The 23,106-nt window shown below is 43.1% G+C and overlaps 1 protein-coding gene across 1 annotated transcript in view; it reads left to right on the plus strand.

Annotated features, from left to right (window-relative positions):
- Positions 1 to 4,255, plus strand: part of A1CF (APOBEC1 complementation factor) — a 53,920-nt gene extending 49,665 nt beyond the window's left edge. Inside the window, exon 13 of the mRNA XM_084841907.1 lies at positions 4,104 to 4,255. Coding sequence (XP_084698033.1) covers positions 4,104 to 4,255 — 152 coding nt within the window. The remainder of the gene's footprint in view (positions 1 to 4,103) is intronic.
- Positions 4,256 to 23,106: the final 18,851 nt, after the last annotated feature.

Here is a 23,106-nt window from a genome sequence, read left to right on the forward strand (position 1 = left end):
CAAAACAAAGCTAATTGAAAAAAGTGTTTAACAAAGCAATCTATATGTGCCTATTCAGAAGTAAGCCCCATTGAGTTCAATAAGACTTACTCGCAGGAAAGTGTGTTTAAGATTGCGTCCGAAAGTACATATGGGAAAGATGTTATCTGGAGAGAGCAATCCTATGGCTTCTGGGTGAGTGTCCCAGGGACCATAGGATGGCTTGTAAAATTCCTCCGAAGTTGGAGATCCGACCCTCTCTTCCCCGCCCCCCCTGCAGCTGGCATGGAGAGACCTATGCCAGCTGCCTCTCTGAGGTCGGAAAAGCAACCTTGGAGCCTCAGGAAAGGGTTTTTTTGGTGGGCAGGGAGGGGAGGAGTCTGGAGAGGCCAGCATATGAGTTATCCTGAGCTCTTCCAGATTCCTTTCCTCCCCCACTCCAAAGCACCCTTGCTAGATGGGCTGAAAAGCCTATCTAGAGAAAATACAGGAGACTGGAGGATGGGGAGGCGAAGATCACCTCCATTGTTCTTCCCGCCCTGCCAGCTTCAGCATGGGAGGGTATAGGGAACTCGGAAGGCTCTGAGTTTGGGGGTGTCTGAGCGGTGAGTGTACAATCGATAGGACTACACCCTTCTAGTACTGTTGGATGAATAAGTACCTTGGGTTGGATCCACGTTAAGGTACATGCAACTGGGCTAATGGAAAGTGCTCCACTTATGGAAGGCGCTGCTGGCAAATTACCAGCAATCTTCCTTTTCTGCCTGTACCACAGTCTACCCTATTCAGCAGTTTCCCCCAAACGTCTGTACAGCATATTTGGGGGGTTGGAGAAACTGCTATGGGGAGGAGGGGGCTGTTTCACCAGCCCAGTTGCATATGCCTAGATCTGGATTCAACCCTTACTGCTGGATCCAGCCTACTTACATTTTACTTATTTTCCACTTTTCTATGTAAAATGTGCACAAAATGACTTGTAAATGCAAGACAACATAAATTAAGGCTGCAATCCTTTTCACACCTACCCAGGAGTATGCCCCATTGAACTCAGTGATGCTTACTTCTAAGTCAGGGGTTGGCAACATGCTACTCACAGGCCGCATGTGGTCCCACTGGCCTTTATCGTGGCTCCTGCCACCCCCCAAATGGCCACTGTGCAGTAATTCGGCAGCAGGGGCAGCGATTTCGGCAGTGGGATGTATGTGTGGCCCCAGTGGGTTGCATGGGGGGTGGGGTGGAAATTGGACCCTGGCCTCTCCGAAGCTGCCCAGTCCTGTTCTATGAAGACTGTTATAGGATTGCACAGTGTCAATGAAGTATTGACACAGAGCAATCCTATACAAGTCTACTTAGAACTATTGGGGGATGGGGGAACTCAAATAAAAAGGTATTTCACCTCTCAGAGAAAGCTGTAAGGGGATGGGGACTTCCCTATGTAGGAAACCCCAGAGTTTGGACTCCACAGAAGTAGCCCCTATCTGCATCCCTGCCAATCTGACCTCTGTAAGTCACACAGAACAAGGCTGCCAAACACATTTCTTCCTCAGTAATACTTTTCACAAACATCTAATTCATGCCCCAGCTATACATAGGCCTGCATGGCATGCACAGCGAAGGTCAATAGCATATCAGTCCATTGTTGTTGTTGTTGTTGTTGTTCAGTCGTTAAGTCATGTCCAACTCTTCGTGACCCCATGGACCTTAGCATGCCAGGCCTTCCTGTCCTGCGCTCTCTCCCGGAGCATGCTCAAGTCCATATTTGTTGCATCGGTGATGCTATCTAGCCATCTCATCCTCTGCCGTCCCCTTCTCCTTTTGCCTTCAATCTTTCCCAGCATCAGGGTCTTTTCCAGTGAGTTTTCTCTTCGCATTAGGTGGCCAGAATATTTGAGCTTCAGCTTCAGTATCTGTCCTTCCAATGAGCACTCAGGGTTGATTTCCTTTAGGATGGACTGATTTGACCTCCTTGCAGTCCAGGGGACTCGTAGTTCAATCAGTCCATTATATTGTTCTATTTGTATTACAGTATTGCTGTGTACCATTCATGATGCAGCATTCCTAGGGAAACCTTGCCTTTCAATCCACACACGTAAGGGGAAAGACTGAAGCACTTCTTGTAATTGTAAAAAGGGGGCAGCATTCTGGAGTTCCTTGGCTGTATACATACACCTCTCCAACTTCTAAAACAGAAGGTCAAGTGGTTGTATATATACATTTAAATCCCTCCCTCCATCCCCTCCACACGCACACCACACTGTTCTACCCTTACCATTCCTTTTTACCCAATTCCTGCACCTTCCTCTTCTTACCTGAAATGACCCCGCAATACCACTTTCCCCAGCAATGGCTCCAATCTAGCAAAAGTGAGTGAAACAATAGGACTTGAAACAAAATCATATGATGGCCATATGAAAAATGGCAACGATTCATATAGTATAATACCTTTATTAAGCCAGCTCAGTGATCACCAAAAATGTGGAAGCTTTCAAGATCAAGACCCTTGAAGACGGTTCGGAAGCTGCAGCTGGTACAGAATGCGGCGGCTCGCCTGATTAAAGGCAGCCGCCGGCGAGATCACATCACTCCAATACTGAAGGAGTTGCACTGGTTACCAGTTGTTTTCCGGGCCAAATTCAAGGTGTTGGTTTTGACCTTTAAAACCCTATATGGTTCCGGCTCAGCCTATCTTAAGGAGCATCTCCAGCAACACCAGACAGGCCGCTTAACAAGATCAGCCTCAGATGGCCTTCTCTCTGTCCCATCAGCCAGGACAGCTAGACTGGTGGGGACGAGGGAGAGGGCCTTTTCTGTGGTGGCCCCCACTCTGTGGAACTCTCTCCCTAGGGAACTCCGCCATGCCCCCTCTTTAATGAGCTTCCGTTGTGCATTAAAAACGTGGTTGTTCAGGCAGGCATTTGGGGTGGGTTAGGGTATTTTAGAAAACGTTTCTATTGTAGAATTTTATTGTTTTAAACTGTTTTATTATACGCTGTACATCGCCCAGAGTGGCTGGGTGACCAGCCAGATGAGCGATTAATAAATTTAATAATAAATAAATAAATCACCAGATCTCTTCAACAGGCAAAATGTTTCAAAAAGCAGGTTGGTTGGGGAGGGGGGAATATGAGAAAATTATGTATTTTCAAAAATGGAGACTCTACAATTTTCTGCAATTTCTGTATTTTTACTCCAGAGAGAGGTGCTTGTAGGATTTTCTGCCTGTGGTGCAAAAATAACTTAGGGTGCAATCCTATGCAGATTTAGACATGCTGGGGCATGCTGGGAGCTGTAGGCCTTTTTTTCTGTCTAAACATGCATAAGATTGTGCCTTTAGCCGGCCCTGAATACTAAGCACCTTGACCTGGGGGGCGGGGAATGCCATTTCCTATTCTGCCTCAAAAGCAGCAAAATATCATGGGTCAGCCTTGTTTGTACCCACCCAGTTTTTCAAAATAGGATTTACTGCACAATCCCACAAACAGGAACATAAGAACATAGGAAGCTGCCTTATACTGCGTCAGACCCTGGGTCCATCTAGCCCAGTAGCATCAACCTTGACAAGCAGCAGCTCTCCAGGGTTTCAGGCAGGAGTTTTTCCAGCCTTACCTGGAGATGCTAGAGACTGAATCTGGGACCTTTTGCATACAAAGCAGGTACCTTACCACTGGGCTACGGTCCCTCCCATGATAAAGATAAGTCAGTATCGGCTTGTAGCCTTAACTGTGATAGGGAGGAAAATAACTAGCAACTGACTTTGGGTTGTATCGATGTTAGTCTAACTTAAGTCCCATTCATTTCAATAGGTTTATGTAAGTAGGGCTGGAAATTGGATACCAGCCTTTATTTCCCTTGAACTTGAAGAGTCACTTGTTTGGCCCATGTATAGTGTGTTTTTTTCCTTAGAGTCTTCATGCCATTGATGCCTAGAGATGTGCATTCGAAGTATTATTAGACAGGCAAGTATGGCTAAATCCACACACTCATTTAGAGTACTTGGACACCAAAGGTTAGGCTGTTCTTGAACAAAAAGAAGAAGAAAGGATCCTTGTCACTCTCTGCAATATAGTAAACCAGCCTTTTTTCTTTCCTCCCCCCCCCTTTTTTTTTTTTGCATTTCCCTACAGGTTACATTGCTAATGCAGCTGCTGCAACGGTGGCAGCTACTCAGCTCAAGCAAGCAGTGACTCTGGGACAAGATCTGGCAACCTATGCAGCATACGAAGCTTATCCAGCATTTGCAGTAGCTACTCGTAGTGATGGATATGGAGCCTTTTAATATATATATATATATATATATATATATATAATCTCTTGCTTTATTTAAAGGAATGTTTTCCCTTTAATCAAGCTGTGGCAGGGGGCAGGAGTTACTTCAGGCTAATGATTAGTTGGACTCCATGATCTTGAATTAATGATTGGGCAAATTCTGCCGTGGCCAGAATTCTTTGCTTTTAGATTAGCAGTTTAATAATAGTACATAATGGTAGACACTGATATATATATATATATATATTTTTAAAAGCCTAAAGTATGTTTTTGATACTGGTGGGAAAATAACCATAACCTGGAACGAAAAGAAAACCTCTTGTGTGCATTGTTTGGTTTGTGTTTACGAACAATGATCCTTTGTGGCCATTTCAGTAGTATTTTTTAATAGTGAAAAGACTTTTGAAGTTGTGAAGCTATTATAACAAGAACATAAGAAGAGCCCTGCTGGATCAGACCAAGGGTCCATCTAGTCCAGCATTCTGTTCACACAGTTGCCAACCAGCTACCTGTGGGAAGCCCACAAGTAGGGCATGAGTCAACAGCACCCTCCTGCCCATGTTCCCCAGCAACTGGTGTACATAGCCTCTGGTTCTGAAGGTAGCACATAGCCATCAGGACTAGTAGACATTGATAGTCTTTTCCTCCAAGAACTCGTCTAACCCCCTTTTAAAGCCGCATTTCTCTGCTATAGCAGAGAAAGCTGTATTTCTCTGATTTTCTTGCTGTAAAGCATTTAATGTAGTTACGAGTTCTGCATATGATGGTGTGACCGCCATAATCCAGTGGTATTGAACCTCTTTCAGTCTGAAGGCCACATTCCATTTTGGAGATGCTTTTGGGGACCATATTCCAGTGGTGGGAGGGGCAAATAATACAAAAAATATCAGCCTATTGTAGCTTCCAGCTCTTACTGCCAGGAATGAAGCCCTAGGAGAAGCAGCTTAATCTTTTAGAATTGGGGGCGGGGGGGGGGAGAGAGAGAGAGAGAGAGAATGCCAGGAAGCCGCCAACAAACAATTGGTGGTCAGGGAAAGGGGGTGGGGCCATCTGGGGAACTTCAGAGAGCTGGATTAAGACCCCAGAAGAGCTGGGTTTGGTCCCTGGCCCTGAGGCTCTTCACCGTTGTTGTAATCCTAGGGCCAAACTGGATGTGATGTTAAATGTGAGACTGCATTTAAAGTGTCTTTAAAAAAAATGTAAATAGCAGCCACTAGGTGCTACAAGCAGGGAGGAGAGGTTTAACCCTGTTCTCCCCTGCTGCAGTCCTGATGAAAGAAGTTTCTCCGAAGTTGCACTTTGCCCTGGGAGGATTGCTCCTGTTGGGAGGAAAGCGTGAAACTTCCCCTCCACACTGGCTGCAATTTTTATAGGTATCAGCTTCCCCCAGCAGCCATTATTTGCATTTTGTTAATGTGCACATCAAATGCAAAGACGTACTTAATGTGATGCGCAGTTTGGCCTTCAGTAACCATTGTAGCCATAGCCACAGACTACAACTGATGACAACATTCACAGCACAATCGTCTGCGTGTCCATTTGGATGTAAATCTTACTGAGTGTTGAGTGGCACATATCCCAGGTAAGTGGGTATTGGATTGCAGCCCATCTGCTTTAGCCCACTGAGCCAGATGGACTTCCATGTAATTCACTCTATGTTGGATTGTAGCCATTGCGCACTGGGAGCCTAAGGGTGCAATCATATCCATGTTTAGACAGAAAAAAAGTCCTACAACTCCCAGCATTCCCCAGCCAGCCATGCATAGGATTGCACCGTAAGGGTAGTATCCAGTGTTAGTCCTGCGTAGACTAGACCCACTGAAATGAATGAGACTTAAGTTAGTCATGATTAACTTAAGTCCCATCCATTTCAATGTGTCAACTCTACATAGGACTAACATTGGCTATTACCCTAACAGTGCAATCCTAGGCATTTCTACTCAGAAATAAGCCCCACTGGGTTCAATGGGATTTACTCCTAGAGAGCATATATAGGTTGTTGTTGTTCAGTCGTTCAGTTGTGTCCGACTCTTCGTGACCCCATGGACCACAGCACACCAGGCCTTCCTGTCCTCCGCTCTCTCCTGGAGCGTGCTCAAGTCCATATTCATTGCATTGGTGATGCTATCTAGCCATCTCATCCTCTGCCGTCCCCTTCTTTTGCCTTCAGTCTTTCCCAGCATCAGGGTCTTTTACAGAGAGTTTTCTCTTCTCATTAGGTGGCCAAAATATTTGAGCTTCAGCTTCAGTATCTGTCCTTCCAATGAGCACTTAGGGTTGATTTCCTTTAGGATTGACTGATTTGACCTCCTTGCAGTCCAGGGGACTCGTAAGAGTCTTCTCCAGCACAAAGAGGGAAGATTTTCAAAGGCACAAAGGGGGGAATGTGCCATTTACAAAGCATTACCTTCTGTTAAGAGTTTTGAGAATTGCAGTTTTTAAACTTAAAAGAAAACAGTGTTTCTGTCCTTGTTATTCAAGCAAGCTACACAGCCTGATCCTATGCATCTTTACTTAGAAGCAAACCCCATTGTGTCCAATGGTGCTTACTCCCAAGTAAATGTAAATAGGATTGCAGTTTAGGTTGCCAGGTTGTTCTTTTTAATTGGATTTTGGTGTGTATTTTTTTTTAGCTTTCAAAAACTTTGGTAAACCACATGCAAACGCTACATAGAGTAGAATGTAACATATGATATAAATGATTCTGCTTTCTGTCTTTTATCAAGGAAAAGCTGATCCTAGCAACTTCACAAATGCCCTTGAACTAGTTGATTTGTTCACGGGCTTCAAGGATGATAATATGGGTTCGCCCCCACCAAAAAACCCTGTTGTAATACAGCTCAAAGAAAATCCAAGCAGGTTTGGCGATAGTGAAATTAAGGCCAGGTTTGGGTACAATGGGTTGCGTCCAATGTTGGCCTTTTTAGAGTAGACCCATTGAAATGAATGGCGCTTAGGCTAACACTGGATCCAACTCATTAGTATAGCAGCTACATCAAATGTATCAATCACTCCCATGTCCCATTAGCACATCTTATGTGTAACATCCAGTGTAGCACATGCGTGACCATCTCTTTCATCTTTGCTTGTTCATAAAATAAATTCTTGAAAGGTCCCATGTTATAGAAAGTACAGTGATCCCCTGCTCCCTGCTGCAGATCATTAGTGCAATCCTATACTTGTCTTGTTGTTATTGTTCAGTCGTTCAGTCATGTCTGACTCTTTGTGACCCCATGGACCATAGCACACCAGGCCTTCCTGTCCTGCGCTCGCTCCCGGAGCGTGCTCAAGTTCATATTCATTGCATCAGTGATACTATCTAGCCATCTCATCCTCTGCCGTCCCCTTCTCCTTTTGCCTTCAGTCTTTCCCAGCATCAGGGTCTTTTCCAGAGAGTTTTCTGTTCGCATTAGGTGGCCAAAATATTTGAGCTTCAGCTTCAGTATCTGTCCTTCCAATGAGCAGTCAGGGTTGATTTCCTTGAGGATGGACTGATTTGACCTCCTTGCAGTCCAGGGGACTTGTAAGAGTCTTCTCCAGCACCACAGTTCAAAAGTATCCATTCTTCGGCGCTCAGCCTTCCTTATAGTCCAGCTCTCACAGCCATACATTACTACTGGGAAAACCATAGCTTTGATTAGACGGACCTTTGTCGGCAAGGTGATGTCTCTGCTTCTTACTATGCTGTCTAGGTTTGCCATAGCTTTCCTCCCAAGGAGCAAGCGTCTTTTAATTTCATGGCTACAGTCACCATCTGCGGTGATCTTGAGCCCAAGAAAGTAAAATTTGTCACTGCTTCCATTTCTTCCCCTTCTATATGCCAGAAAGTGATAGGGCCAGATGCCATGATCTTAGTTTTCTTAATGTTGAGTTTCAAACCAGCTTTTGCACTCTCCTCTTTCACCCTCAACAAGAGGCTCTTTAGATCCTCTTCGCTTTCTGCCATTAGGGTGGTATCGTCTGCATATCGGAGGTTGTTGATAATTCTCCCAGCAATCTTAATTCCGACCTCTGATTCATCCAACCCAGCATTTCTCATGATGTACTCTGCATATAAGTTAAATAAGCAGGGTGACGATATGCAGCCTTGTCGTACTCCTTTCCCAATTTTGAACCACTCAGTTGTTCCATGTCTAGTTCTTACTGTTGCTTCTTGACCCTCATACAGGTTTCTCAGGAGACAGGTAAGGTGGTCTGGTACTCCCATCTCTTAAAGAATTTGCCACAGTTTGTTGTGATCCACACAATCAAAGGCTTTAGCGTAGTCAATGAAGCAGAAATAGACATTTTTCTGGAATTCTCTTGCTTTCTCCATGATGCAGCGAATGTTGACGATTTGATCTCTATTTCCTCTGCCTCTTCGAAACCCAGCTTGTACTTCTGGTAGTTCTCGGTTCGCATACTGCTGAAGCCTAGCTTGTAGGATTTTGAGCATCACCTTGCTGGCATGTGAAATGAGCGCAATTGTGCGGTAGTTTGAACACTCTTTGGCATTGCCCTTCTTTGGAATTGGAATGTAAACTGACCTTTTCCAGTCTTGCAGCCATTGTTGAGTGTTCCAAATTTGTTGGCATATTGAATGCAGCACTTTAACAGCATAATCTTTTAGGATTTTAAATAGCTCAGCTGGAATACTGTCATCTCCGCTAGCTTTGTTGTTACTAATGCTTCCTAAGGCCCACTTGACGTCACTCTCTAGGATGTCCGGCTCAAGTTCAGTGACCGCACTATCATGGCTATCAGGGACATTCAGATCTTTCCTGTATAGTTCTTCTGTGTATTCTTTCCACCTCTTCTTAATCTCATCTGCTTTTGTTAGGTCCCTGCCTTCTTTGTCCTTTATCATGCCCGTCTTTGCACAAAACGTTCCCTTGAGATCTCCAGTTTTCTTGAAGAGATCTCTAGTCTTTCCCATTCTGTTGTTTTCCTCGATTTCTTTGCATTGTTCATTTAAGAAGGCCTTCTTGTCTCTCCTTGCTATTCTCTGGAACTCTGCATTCAGTTGGATATATCTTCCCCTTTCTCCCTTGCTTTTCGCTTCCCTTCTTTCCTCAGCTACTTGTAAAGCCTCATCAGACAGCCACTTGGCTTTCTTGCATTTCTTTTTCTTTGGGATGGATTTCGTTGCTGCCTCCTGCACAATGTTACGGACCTCCGTCCATAGTTCCTCAGGCACTCTGTCTATCAGGTCTAATCCCTGAAATCTATTCCTCACCTCCACTGTATATTCATCAGGGATATGATTTAGGTCATACCTGAATGGTTTAGTGGTTTTCCCTATGTTCTTCAATTTCAGCTGAAATTTTGCAAGCAGCAGCTCATGATCTGAGCCACAGTCAGCCCCAGGTCTTGTTTTTACTGACTGTATGGAGCTTCTCCATCTTTCACTGCAAAGTACTGAGTACTTGTCTACTCAGAAGTAAATCCCACTGTGTTTAATGGGGCTTACTCCCAGGTAAGTGAGTATAGGATTTCAGCGTAATTCAGACAACAGAAACAAGAGCTTGACAGGGAAAGAGGGAATGCTTAGCAACTCTGTCATATCAAAGCGATTTTCTAATCAAAGCAAGGACAATCTTGTTTATTGCTTTTCTGGCACAATTTCCATGCACCGTTTATTGAATATCCAGCATTTTCTTGGCTATCATCTGCAGGCTGTTCTTGCAAATGAATGGTCTTATATTGATTGAACAGAACATTCCATCTTTCTACTTCTTCTTTTAGTAAGATTGTGGAAAAGTAAGGGGTGTGGACAGTGTCTGTTTTTAAGCAGATTCTTGAGAGTTTCAATTTGTAAGTATTCCTTGGATGGTCTAAAGACAAAACCATTGAGATGATCCACAGTGTCCTTTAGATGATTGATTATATGGCAAAAAGTCTCAATAAAAACAAACTTTTAGCAGAGATCCACAAATGTAGTTACTAAGTAGCCAGCGGCAACCATAAATTTAATTCTGGCAACCAAGAGGAAAAGTCTCTTAGGGTGCCATCCTATGCAAATTTAGACAGAAAAAAGTCTTACCACTCCCAGCATGCCTCAGCCAGCATGGCTTACTAGAGGAGTGCTGGGAGTGGTAGGACTTTTTTCTGTCTAAACATGCATTCTGTCTAGGATTGCACCCTTATAAACTGTGGAGTGGGTTTGTTGTTCTTGAAAGCTACCAGAGGCAACAGAGGAAGTTAGAGTACTGAGCCGCATCTTGTGGGAAGATGTAGCATCAGTGTCGTGGGGCCGCTCCTCTCCTTTGTCAAACTTCCTCTCCAGGCCATGGATGCAAAAAAGGGCCACATTTATCTTTCTTCTCTGGAGCAAGGTGAAAAAGCTGAACCTTGCTGGTTGCTAGAAACAGTGGCAACAGTGGCTGGGCTTGGTGGATGGCCACCAAGCCCAGCCACAATTTAGGGATGCCTAATTTAGGGATGCCTAACTTTCAGACTCTTATTGTTGGAGAATGACATTGTATGCTAGAAAAATAGGAAGCTGCCTTATATTGTCCTGTCATTTAGCTCAGCATTGTCATCACTGTCATCCCTACCTAGAGATGCCAGGAATTGAACCTGGGATCTTTTGCATGCAGTGCATGTGCTTTTCCCACTGAGCTATGACCTATATCCTGTCTGATGATACATCACGTAAGAGTGCTATATTCAACAGACGTTATGGCTCCTGTATCTTTAATCACTGTGTAAGGAATAAATTTTCAGTAGGGTGAGTTTGCACTGTGGAAGGAAGAAAGGTTGCACCTGCTATGTAGCTATATTGTATACAGCCATTAAAGCCACTGGAGAGCTTTCCTTTATGGGGTCTGCCAACCTTAACCCCCACCACATAGGTTCTTCCAATTATTACCCACAGCAAAGTATTCTTGTCCTATCCATAACATGCAACCATTAAAGAATACCCAGTTTCCCCAAATACAGAGCGTGTGTTTGATGTTATGCTGTGCTACAGACAACTTTTATTCATGCTCAGCTGCAGATCATTTTCTCAGAAAAGACATCTTGGGAGACCTGAGGATATCTCTGAATTACTTTTCAGAAGGATATGTAGCCCATTAGTGAAAAAATACTACCATAAATGTCGCAGATATGAATAGGGCTCAAAACGGTCCACGGTGTGCACAGGAATTCCCATAGAACATAATACAGCCATGGTTTTCCCCATAACCCATGGTCTGCATGGAGGGTTGCACACATAAGGACCATCACAGAGCATTATGAGAGCTTCAGCTATTGGGTGGTATAGAAATGTAATAAGTAAATAAGGACACAATCCTATGGCTGCTAGACAGCGTCTAGACTGCCGTAGGATTTTTCTGGGAACTGAGCTTAGAGCCAGCACTCCAAGGTGGGTTCCCAGAAAACTGCCTTTCCTCCCGCTCCCCCTCCCCTGCTGCCTCAGAAGTGATGCAGTTCGTCCCTGGCTCCACGCTCATAAGAGCAGCACAGAGTGGGGGAAAAGGGGGCATTCCTGGGGGATGGGGGTGGGACAGCAAAAGTGCTGTTACAACGCTTCCTATGCACTGTCTGACCTCTCCCCTGCCTCCCCGCTCGGTTAGAGAGTTGAAATCGGCCGTTAGGCCACAAATGCAGTGGAGAAGTTCCCCTCCGTGCTCCGCCCACCCTGCATTGGATAGTCAGTCACCTCCACGTTCAGATGCGGCTGACTATCCCCATAGGATTGCACCCTAAATGAGGTAAAGAAGGCCTGTGTGTGCCTCTCATACCTCTGGTTAGCCTGCCCCTTGCACTAGGTTAAAGGAGCATGAGTTCTGAGCTCCCATTCTCCATCATGGTTCACAGTGCATGAACTGCACATGTGGGCGAAACAGGGCTCATTTGGCCTATTTAAGTCCTATTTAAAATTTGCCCAGTTAACTGTTAGATTTTGCAAACAGCGCATCAAATATAAACTGAAGGAGGAAGAAAAGATCAACTAGGGATCTTCAGTTGTCCAAACATTTCATATGCATAGTAAATAACCTAGCAGTTGTTCACATACAAGGGGAATTCCATATTTAGATCCAAACTTCTCAAGTTTTGTGTGTGGGGGGGGTCAGATCCAAGGGCCCACGCATAATTAATAAAGCCCAAGGATTTATTATGTAATGCAGAATATAAAAATACATTAAAGTCCCAGGATTAATCAATACTGCAGTCCTGACTTCTCATTCTTGGGACAGGTTATGACTACTCATTCTTTGGGCAAGCAGAAACCAACCCCAGATGTACAGCAGCTATAACATGTATTCTCAGCATTGCCCCAATGCTGTTAAAACTATCTAAAGGCACAATCCTATGCATGTTTAGACAGAAAAGGTATTTCCCAGCTATGCTGGCTGGGGAATGCTGGAAGTTGCAGGACTTTTTTCTGTCTAAACACACATAGGATTGTGGCCTAAGTATGTCTTTATAATAACCAGATAAGTTCATCCTATACTCTTTTCTGAGTAGATTGTACTAAAGTTAACTCAGTGTGCATTCCCTTCCCGGCTCCCTTTTGGACATTTAAGCACCTCTGTAGTTTGACACATAACAGAGGAAAATCTTTAAACCAAAGCCGCAATACTCAGGGGTTTAAACTGCATTGCATGACTTTAGCTCCACTTTCCCTTGTCATGTTTGAACATGTTAAACTGACAAGTCAGACCACTGGCTCATTTCGACGGACAGCAGTTCTCCGGGCTCTGATCGAGGTTTTCCTATTCCTACTACCTGAGAACTTTTTCCCCCAACTGGAGATGCCATAGATCATACCTTATGCATGCAAAGCATGTGCTCTTCTACTAAACCATTGCCCTGTCCCTACTTTGTTCAGTGCTAGGGCTGGGTGAGAATTTAGTTTCAGTTCAGTTTTGATATGAATTTAACGAAATTCACAAAGTTCTCCGTATCTGGGACAAAAAATAGCTGAGATTTTACAAATTTGAATGTACAAGAAACTGAAATGGACAGACTTGTCCATCCAGGCCCAGGGCTTTAAGTGCTTAGCTCTTAAAAGTCTGGCTTTGAATCCCTCTGTATTCAGCCACTTTGGTGCTGAATTAGGAGTGTCACCTCCATTTTTCTGAAAGGCTCTTCATCTGTAATGCCTGCGTGGTTGGCAGGTACTTCATGGCCCTCTCCATGCTGGGAATAGCTGTACCTCTTGAATTTGGCTGGTGCAGATAGGTGATAATCTAGTTTTCAATTCATTTCTATAAGAATTTACAAAAAATCACAAAGTTCTTCATATTCGGGAGAGAAAGAACTTGAAGTTTTAAAAAATTCGCATGTGGGAGGAAGTAAAGCTGACAGATTTGCCCATCCTTATGCAGCACATGCATTGCTGTGATCATGCAAAGGCCATTCCCCCCACAGCAGGTTAATCCATTTGTTCACAGTGGGATCACCACATGGATTGGGAGCTTCTCTCCATGCCAGCACAGAATGCGAGGAGACAAAGTGTGTTTGCAGTGACATGGAGAAAATCTGCTAATGTAGCACTTCACCATTCAGCAAACAATGACATGTGGTCTGTCTTTAAGCAGCCTCGATGCATGCATTCAACCAAAATCAGTCTTGGTAATTATACACTTGTAAGAGCTGCCCAGGATTACTGTGTTCACACATCTAATGTTAACTGAAAATCATTCCATTTGGTTGAAATAATTTCTTACTTTTATTTGTTAGCAATATACTCTCCCCTCCCCTGCATAGGCTATTTATAGGCAGTAAGATAAAGCAGGTGCCAAAACACAGAAACAGTATTAAGAAGTGTTTGCATAAAAAGCACTTATATTTTTCGTACTTGTAGTACAGTCTTTGTATAGAACCGCAGCGCTGTGAAATCATATATTACTAGTTTTATTTGGATCAGCCAGTTTTGAAAACACAGTTAAGCTGGCATCTCTTGAACTGTGAATCATGAATTTAAAAAAATTATGTCGGGTTAAATTCTGTGAAGTTGTTTTGTTAAATCAAATGGTGATCAAATGAATATTAAGAAATTATTAAACTTCCAAAAATAACATAGAAGTGTCATCCTCTTTTATAGTGTTTGGCCTGAACATTATTGCTAAAAATCCTGTAGAGATGGATGAATTATTTCCTGTCAGGGTCAAGTGTATTCAATCCTAAATCTGTTCTGTCCAGTCTCCGCATCAGTGTAAGAATGTATTTTTGTACTCAACTTTTCCTAATATGTACATTTTTGTACACAACTTTCTCTAATGTACACACTTTTGTATGCAGTTTTTGAGCTGAAAACTGTATTGCAACATTTAGAGAAGTGCACAGTCTAAAGCATAACTATGTTCCAATCCACATATTAGTCTGGGAAGGGCGAATTAGGTTGTTTCACTTCAAAATGTGGGCCAAATTAAATTCTCCGCCATTCCTATTCTATCCACACACTTCACATCTATCAATGTACTTACATCTGCTTCAACTTCCATGGTAACCATCTTTGCTTCTGTTCACCTGTGCATTAACTGGTTTTCTCTGTCCTAACTTGAAATGATGCGATCCAGCACTTCACTGATGAAAATGGAAACTCTTGTGTATTTATAAACTCACGTACAAATTTGCACATCAAGGATGGCTGACCAAGTGCCCTGCCCCCTCCCCTATTACAGACTGCTAACGGGTTTTCTCTGCCTGCTAAATTTGCTCTGTAATAGCCTATCCTGTAATGGCTTCTTTGACAGATGAGCTAGTAAACTTCCCATAAAGGTTTCCTTCAAACCTCATTGTAGTTGTTATAGAATAGCTGCAGCTCCAAAGTCTGTTATGGGTTTGGGGTTGGTCTGTGGGTCTACAGGGTCCGTTACAGCCTAGTGACTATGAATGCAAAAGTATTCAAGATCTCAGGAAGTACGGAAGGGTGTGTGCGCACGCATGCACACCAGCCCATGCAAAAATAATAAAGGACATTGCGCCTGAAGATGTGCAGGTCTGCTTTCCATAAAAGTTTCCCTAAAGAAAAACACTTCAAACGTTCTTTTGAGATCTCCTGTGTGGTGCCCATGGACCTCACTGCTGGCATCCATGAGGCTCCCTTCCCCTTGATTTTTATTTTATTTCTTAAGATTCTTTAGTTATTTTTTTTTTAACTGGGAGGCTGGCATGATGCAAAGTGAAGGGCTACCCTCCAGCACCATCTTCATTTGGGTTCAAAAGAGTGGTTTTGTGTTTTGGAGCTCAGACACCACCTCTTCCTTGTTCTTGGGCAAAACACTGTTTTTTTTAGTCTCACCAATTTGCCTTCTTGGAAATGAGTGGTTTGTGACCAGCCATGCCCACCATTTTAGGAATGAGCAAGATCATGCCCCCATGGCAGACATTTTTTGAGAGTACCCATAAGACTCTCCCAATATGTCCACCAATCCCAAAAGATTGGGGGCCTCTAAGCATTCTTAAAATGTCACAATGGACATTATGAGCATGCTCAGCAGGAGAGTGGTTACCAGTAGCAAAAACAGAGAGGAGGAGCCTGGCAAGTTTGCTCAGAGCAATGAGCACATGCTCCCACTTGCTCCCACAATGGGGGCATGAGCAGCAGTGACAGGGTTTGGCAAGGAAGAAGAGGAGGGCAGGCACCAAGGAATCGCCATGTTCAATTATTTGATATGGGTTTAATGGTATATATTATTGTAGGGCCTGATATCGTGTGTGAATGCTATCACTTAGTGGCATGGACCTCGTAAGCACATGCAATTGCTGAACATCTTTGATCAGCCTTTCCCAACCTGCTGCCCTCCAGGTGTGCTGGACTACAACTCCCATTATCCTCAGCATTTTCCATGCATTTTCCTTGGGCTCTATCTCTTGGCTCTCCCCAGGTACTAGGAATTTTTATTGCAAAAATTGGCTGTCCTAGATTGGCTGTTGCCCTTTAGACATTACCACAGTGGGAGGAAGATGCTGCTGTAATGTTTAAAGGGCCACAACCATGATGAGAGTCTAACTGTGTGGGTCCTTACCATGGAAACAAATAGAGTGCAAGGCCCTGTGTGACTGGCCGCACCCACATGGGTGGTGGGCCTTTAAGCAGTACACCATTTGCATGGGAGCCATGAAAACGTGGATCCCATGCCACTGCTATGATGTCTAAGGGGCACCGCATTATGCAATCAGCATTTCACAAAAATTCAAAGTAGCAAAAGGAGCTCAGAAGAGCCTGCTGTACCAACTGGTAGTCTGCTACATGGATTGAGCCCGTTAAAAGAAGAGTTTTGATGCCACAACCAGTTGCCACAAATGGGGTCATACAGGTTTTGTTAAATCCATTCCGTCTGTGTTTCGCAGATTCTCAGGCATCTTTCGTTCTAGCAACTGCTTGTTGACAGAATCGGATTTTTAAAAAAATCAGAATTCCATTCTATTTTTGCTAATTTGCATTAGCGCTAATGCACAGTTGCACAAAGGCACATTAGTTGATGTGAATTAGTGCTAATCCCCCTCCTCATGAAAAACCAGTCTGCAAGTCCATGTAATCTGTGTGACTTGGAAAAAGTGGAATCTGCAGGTCGGATTCATAGAAATCCAAAATCATCAGAATTTGTTGCGGATTTCTCCAACATCCCTAGCCACAAAAAAATGGTTCTGCAAAAAATGGATGTCATGGAGTATCGAATACATGGAGGCTACTTGAACCTAGGGATGTACAGATTGTGTAAAACCCTGTCCATCTGTGTTTTGCATATTGTCAGATGCCTTTCCTTCCATTGTCCATCCATCTCTGGAATCTGATTTTTTTTGTTTCCAAATTTGCGCAAATGTGTATTCATGCAATTTTGCATGTGCAAAAATGTGGAAATTCCCCCCAAATGCACATTTTCATGCTTTAGCCTATGGGGAAAATGTGCATTTTTGGCCAGTTTTTTTTCTAATTTTGCATATTTTTCTATGACAAAAATTGCACGACATTTGGGTAAATTAAGAAACCAGCCCACAAGTCCACAGAATCTGCCCAACAGAGGAAAGGCCGGTCCCCTGCAGAGTCCACAGGTCAGATTCATGAAAATCCAAACTCATTTGGTTGCATTGCAGATTCTTCTGACATCCCTTCTTGAAGCAGCCTTCCTGTGGTAATGCAATGGGTTGACCTAGAGGTCAATCCAGTGTCCCATCAACAAGGGCTTGACTGGGTCCCACCTGGAGGAATCACCTTTCTCTGCCTCTTGAGATACTTTAAAGGTAGAAGTGCTGAGTTCTAAGCCCTGAACACAGCAAGTGCTGCATCCCTGAGCTATGGCACATGCTCCCTAGTGATGGTCCTGTCAATCTGGCCCAATCAGAATTTATAATCTACTCAGGAAGCTACAAAGCCAGTATTATGTACTCAGCTGAAAGTTCTCTCTTATTATGCAATTTTGAAGTTTCCTTGAATTTTTGCATCACTAAGGGCGCAATCCTATGCATGTTTGGAAAAAGTCATACAACTCCCAGCATGCCCCAGCCAGCCATGCTATCACTTAGCGGTATGACCCTTGTAAGCACATGTAATGGCTGTGCATCTTGACCAGTCTTCCCCAACCTGCTCCTGTCCTGGTGTACTGGACTACAACTCCCATTATTCCCAGCCATTGGCCATGCATTTTCCTTGAGCTCCATCCCGGGGTCCTGCCTAGTCACTGAGGCCTATAGGGGCAAGGATGTTGGTTCCTCAGTGAGGTCAAACTCAGGGGTCTCAAACTCTGATAGACCCTGATAACTGGACTCAGGCTCAGGTGCTTCGGTGTGTGATGCATCACTGAAGAAGTGGTCAAAGGAGGAGACTGGTTTGCAGAAAATTTGCATATGATGATTTATATGCATAGATGCAAATTTAGAAATAATTATGATAATTTAAATAGAAATAAAGAAATAAAGAAATTTCTTTATAAATAGAAATTATAAAGACAACTATAATTTAAATAGAAATATAGTTGTCACCATAGTGTGGACAACAGTGACCAGGTGACCTGTGTGTCTTGTCCAGGTGCTGCTGATGGACGACTTCAAGACCCAGCTTTCCCTTCTCATGGTTCTTTATCTCTAAATCAGACTTGGACTGGACAGCCCTTCAAAATAGGAAACTGTCCTTTGGCAGTCCCTCAAATACAGGATTGCCCTCTGTAGAAGAGGAAACATGGCCACCCTAACTCAGGAGCTGGAAGCCTGGAGGACTGGGCTGTCTGCATCTGAAGCTGGGTGGGCTTCTGAAGACTACAGAAGCCTTCTGGTCTGTCCACTGCTGGAACAACACAGGTCCTCTGCTGTGTAGAATCAGCTACCTGAACACCGCATATTTTGGATTTCTAGTTACTAGCTTTATCTTGTTCCTGAGCCTGTCCTTGTCCCTTGGCTTTCTTTTCTGTGTTTGCCACCCAAGCAGGACACCTAGAGCTATCTGAATGCCTGGTTCTTAAACAGCAATTACTGGCATTATTTTCAAAACAGAAATATGAAACGTTACATTTGAAGTTCCATGCTTATTGCAAGGTACAAGGGTCATCTGTAAGCATCCATTTACATCCAAGTCAGCAATTGCTACATTCTTTTTTGATGGACACTGGCATGTTTCCACTGTAACTCTAAGGTGTGCCACAAGCAAGCAAATACAGCAATTCAATTAAACTGGTTAGAAGGCCAAAATGGATAGAATATGGACTCTATATCTCTGTTACATCATGATGACCAGAATGAACTTGAACTGTGCCATCTAGTGGAGAAATGGGCTCATTTTCCCCCTTGACAGATGAGGGAATGAAGAAACGATGTTGTGAACTTGATTACTGCTACTTGCCAAAGTAAGGCCTCAGGTTCATCCATAATATCGCCATTATTCCTGATGGTACCTCTTCCTGGGACCTGTTACCAGTAGTCTGATGGGCTTCTCATATGTTATACTTCAAAGTGTACAACATCGGTGGGCATCACGCATCCCACTGCACCACCATATATGATGGTGGCAGGAAAAAAAGTTATATTTCAGCCTTGTAGCACGTGTAGCACCCTTGTAGCATAGTGTTCTGGATGTCTTTTTTCTTTTAAGAAAATTCAGGGGAGGGGTAGTGGGGGCAAAACGCTGATATTTGAGAATTTTCAGGGGGGGAGTGCAGCCCATGAGGGGTGGGGTGTCTGGGTGGCAAAAATGACTCCCAGACGTCCTGTAATTGCCCACTCCTGGTGTACAACATCTAAAAATGTGAAGGGTTAACAAATAAGTGTTTGAAAACATAGCACAGACGTACCCTCGGCAGAGGGTCACAGTGGGTTCCAACTCCCTGTCGAGGATGCGCTGTGTGGCAAGCAGACATTTGTTGCTACTGCTGTGTCTGTACTGTGTGTCTATGTCTTGTTGACATCGCGTGATTGTTTTGGCAGGCATCCAATATACAATTTCATAAGTTGTCTGCTATCAGATCCTTACAATGGAAATATAAAATGTAGTCATAGACTAAATGCCATCACGAATTAATGATTGAATACTTGTCACATACCTAATGTTGTTGCATGCCACTATCAAATGCTGTCAAATATCAAACACTGCACTCAGATAACGTGGGATGTCAAATACAAATCAAGTAACCAGTGAATACTTCAACAGGATTCAAAGAATATCTGTGGAATATTTAATACCAACATTTTGCAGAGGATAATTTTTGAGAGAAAATTCATTTCATCTCTAATGCAGAGCGTGCAACTCAAGCAACCAATAAAAAAAACATACATCTTTAAAATATATATAAACAGTGTTCCAATTATATTACTGCAGGCCAGAGCTTTGATATGTCTGAGAGTTCAGTTTAGTGAAAAAAATGTTTCAAATAACATTCTGAATCTTTGTGCACTTTTATGTGTGAGATGCCTTGCAGCCAAGCACTCTTGCACACAGCAAGAAACCATAGCATGAACTATGAAGAAAACTACAGTACAAATTCATCAACGCTGATTGCTGCACAATCACCAATGCACAAAAACCACCTTAAATTCTTTCAGAGGAGTACTGAATAAGCTCAACTGACATGAAGACCAGTGCACAAGCATTGTTTCTTGGTAAAGCATCCCTTGCATCTCTAGGATAGTAAGGCCACATAGTCCTACAAAACTGATTTTTCAAGAAACAGTATTTCGCATTTTCAAGAAATCATCACATTATGTTTTACATTTTATTTTATTTAGTACATTTCTAATCTGCCCAATAACTACTGCTAAGTACTAATCTAGAATTAAACCAAAGCCACAGTTAAAAAAGCAAACATCTGGAGATAGCTTATTGGCCTACAATAGTCTCAAAGATTTTGTACTCTATTCCAGGGCCAGGTCAAAATGTTTCTGTTTTCCTAGGTGTTTTAAGCCAATCAGTCTGTCTTACTGATTTTTTACTGCCTTTTAAACATTGTTTTATTACTATATTTTATTGTTTTTATTGCATGTTGTGCTTGTATGTCCATTGGTTTGGTTATACCTATTGTTCACCATCCTGATCTCTTTTTATCAAGAGCAGTTTATAAATATCCAAATAAAGAAATAATAAATCTATCTACTCTATTATTTTATAGCATTTTTGTCCTGCTTTTCAGCCAAAAAGGGCTTCCAGACTGGCTTACATATAATCCATGAAAACAAGACATTCGTTGCCCTCAGATTTACAGTCTTAAAAGACACGATATCAAAGGATAAAGGGATGAGGAGGAAAGTCCAAAAAAGCAAACTCGGGGTGCAATCCTATGCATGCTTACTGAAAAAAAAGTCCTACAGCTTCCAACGCTCCTCAGCCCTGAGGCACCAATTCTTAAAGTGAAATTGTGGTTCTTAAAATGGCTAGCTGGGAACAGTCCAGGGAGAGGACGAGCCTGATGGAGCTGGTGTTTCAGCAGAGCTGAGTGTTTCCATCTCCCTCTGCTGCAGCTTGCAAGAATGACTGTTGATGAAGATGTGCTGGTGATGCGATATGGCTGTGCAATAATATTAACACTAATGTTCAACTTAGGAAAGAAAACATCTAGAAGACAGATGAACTAAACAAAAAAAAAAGTAATTAGACCAGTTAAAATTGGCTAATATTAAAAGAAAGAAGGAACATGAGTCGTGTACCATCTATCACTGACCAATGGTATAAATAAGCACAAGTACTTGGCCGGAGAAGGTAAATACAATAGAGATAAACAGTTCTCCAGGATTGAGCTGGCCAAGGGAATGAACCGTGAACGATATTCAAGGGCTAAATGTCCCGATGGAATTTTCTACTTGAATTTACTATTTCTATGACATCTAATTCCCTGTGGATTTTGCAGTTGATAATTCCTCTTTGTTTTATGATACATTTACTCTTTCTCTGTATTGTTTTATATGAATGAAATTAATAGCATTATTTCTTTAAAAGAAAAAAACTGGACTTGCCAGCTGCTACTGCATTCAGGTTTGTAGAAGATGACTGGATTCACTTTGGGGTTAAATCCTCTCCAGGGAAAAAGTTTTACAGCAGGGGTGGGCAACTTGTGCTCCTCCAGAGGTTTTGGCCCTACAACTAGAGTTTCAGCACCAGCCACCATAGCCAATGGTGAAGGAAGGTTGGAATTGTTTCAGCCAAAGCAGTTTTACGGAGTTTAACGTCATTCATTTACAGCAGCAAAACAAATAAGTATTCATTCACCAGGAGAATATGCAACCCCCACCGGCAAGCCCTTCGCCGACATCTGAAAGCTGCAGTTCATTTAAAATTGCAAAAGTTCACATCTCTGTATCATTTCCTCACCATCCTTTAACGTTTGCGATCTTGAGAAAAATGATGCCTGACGAAAGCTGTTGTGCTGACCAATGGTAATATTTGTCTCTAAAGATAACACCATTAATGAATAATAATAACACTATTAATGAATGTTGATGCACAGCACAATTAACCTTGCCCCACATGCCAGATTTTCCACTAGAAACAATGACCTACTTACTGTGAGGCGTCAAGGAAAGTAACAATGATATTTAAGAGCATAAAGGCAGGATGCTGGGTGCTGTAGGGCTCCATTGTGCCCATTCCCCTTCATCTGGGGGGGGGGGGCACTAAAAAGTGATCTACATATTCAGCAGCATTTCTAGGGACTGTACCATTTCAGATTGCAGGACAAGAGATTCTTTCAGTGCTTCTCCCCCCCAAAACACATCCCCCTCACAAGGGAAATGTGCACATCAGGGAGTGGTATTCTACCCTGCCTTTTACCTGATGTGCTAGGTTTCTATATGCAGGAAGATTCTCTCCCCCACCTCCACCCCCACTCCACCACAGCTGGGAGCATTCAAACAGGAAAAGTCTACCCTTGCAGTCTGAAATGGTACAGTCCAGGAAAGCTATACTCCTTCAGGTGTAGATTGGCTCTGAGAGCCAAGCTGCATGATCAACAGTCTCATGTGGTGTCTCCGTTCCTGTATTATACCACTCCAGAGGGGTCCATGAAAATGCTCCCATCCCGTCCCCACCTATACCATCCCCACATACAAAACTGGCATGTAAGAAAAGGTTCTAGCCTTCTTCACATGCTACTTATGACGTGCAGGTTTCACGGTTTGTTTTTTTACATGATGGAACATTCACCATCCCTTCCCCCAGATACATCACCTAAGACTTTACAGAGGACAGTCCTCTATTTGAAGGCTTGCCAAAGGACTGTCCTCTGTTTTGAGGCATCCTGTATTTGAACGGCAGTCCAGGCCAAGTCCAGTTTAAAGAAAAGAACCATCAGAAGGAAGAGCCCAGGGGCCTTGACGTTGGCCATGAACAGTTAGTACCCGGACAGCAGGCTGAGCAAAGCACAGGTCACCTGGTTACAGTCTTCCACATTATGGTGAGATGCACTGTATTTCTATTTAAATTATAATAATGATTTCTAAATTTGCATC

The sequence above is a fragment of the Heloderma suspectum genome, chromosome 3 (assembly GCF_057233095.1).
Source record: "Heloderma suspectum isolate Gila_16-S chromosome 3, 16-S_ref, whole genome shotgun sequence".
NCBI lineage: Eukaryota > Metazoa > Chordata > Lepidosauria > Squamata > Helodermatidae > Heloderma > Heloderma suspectum.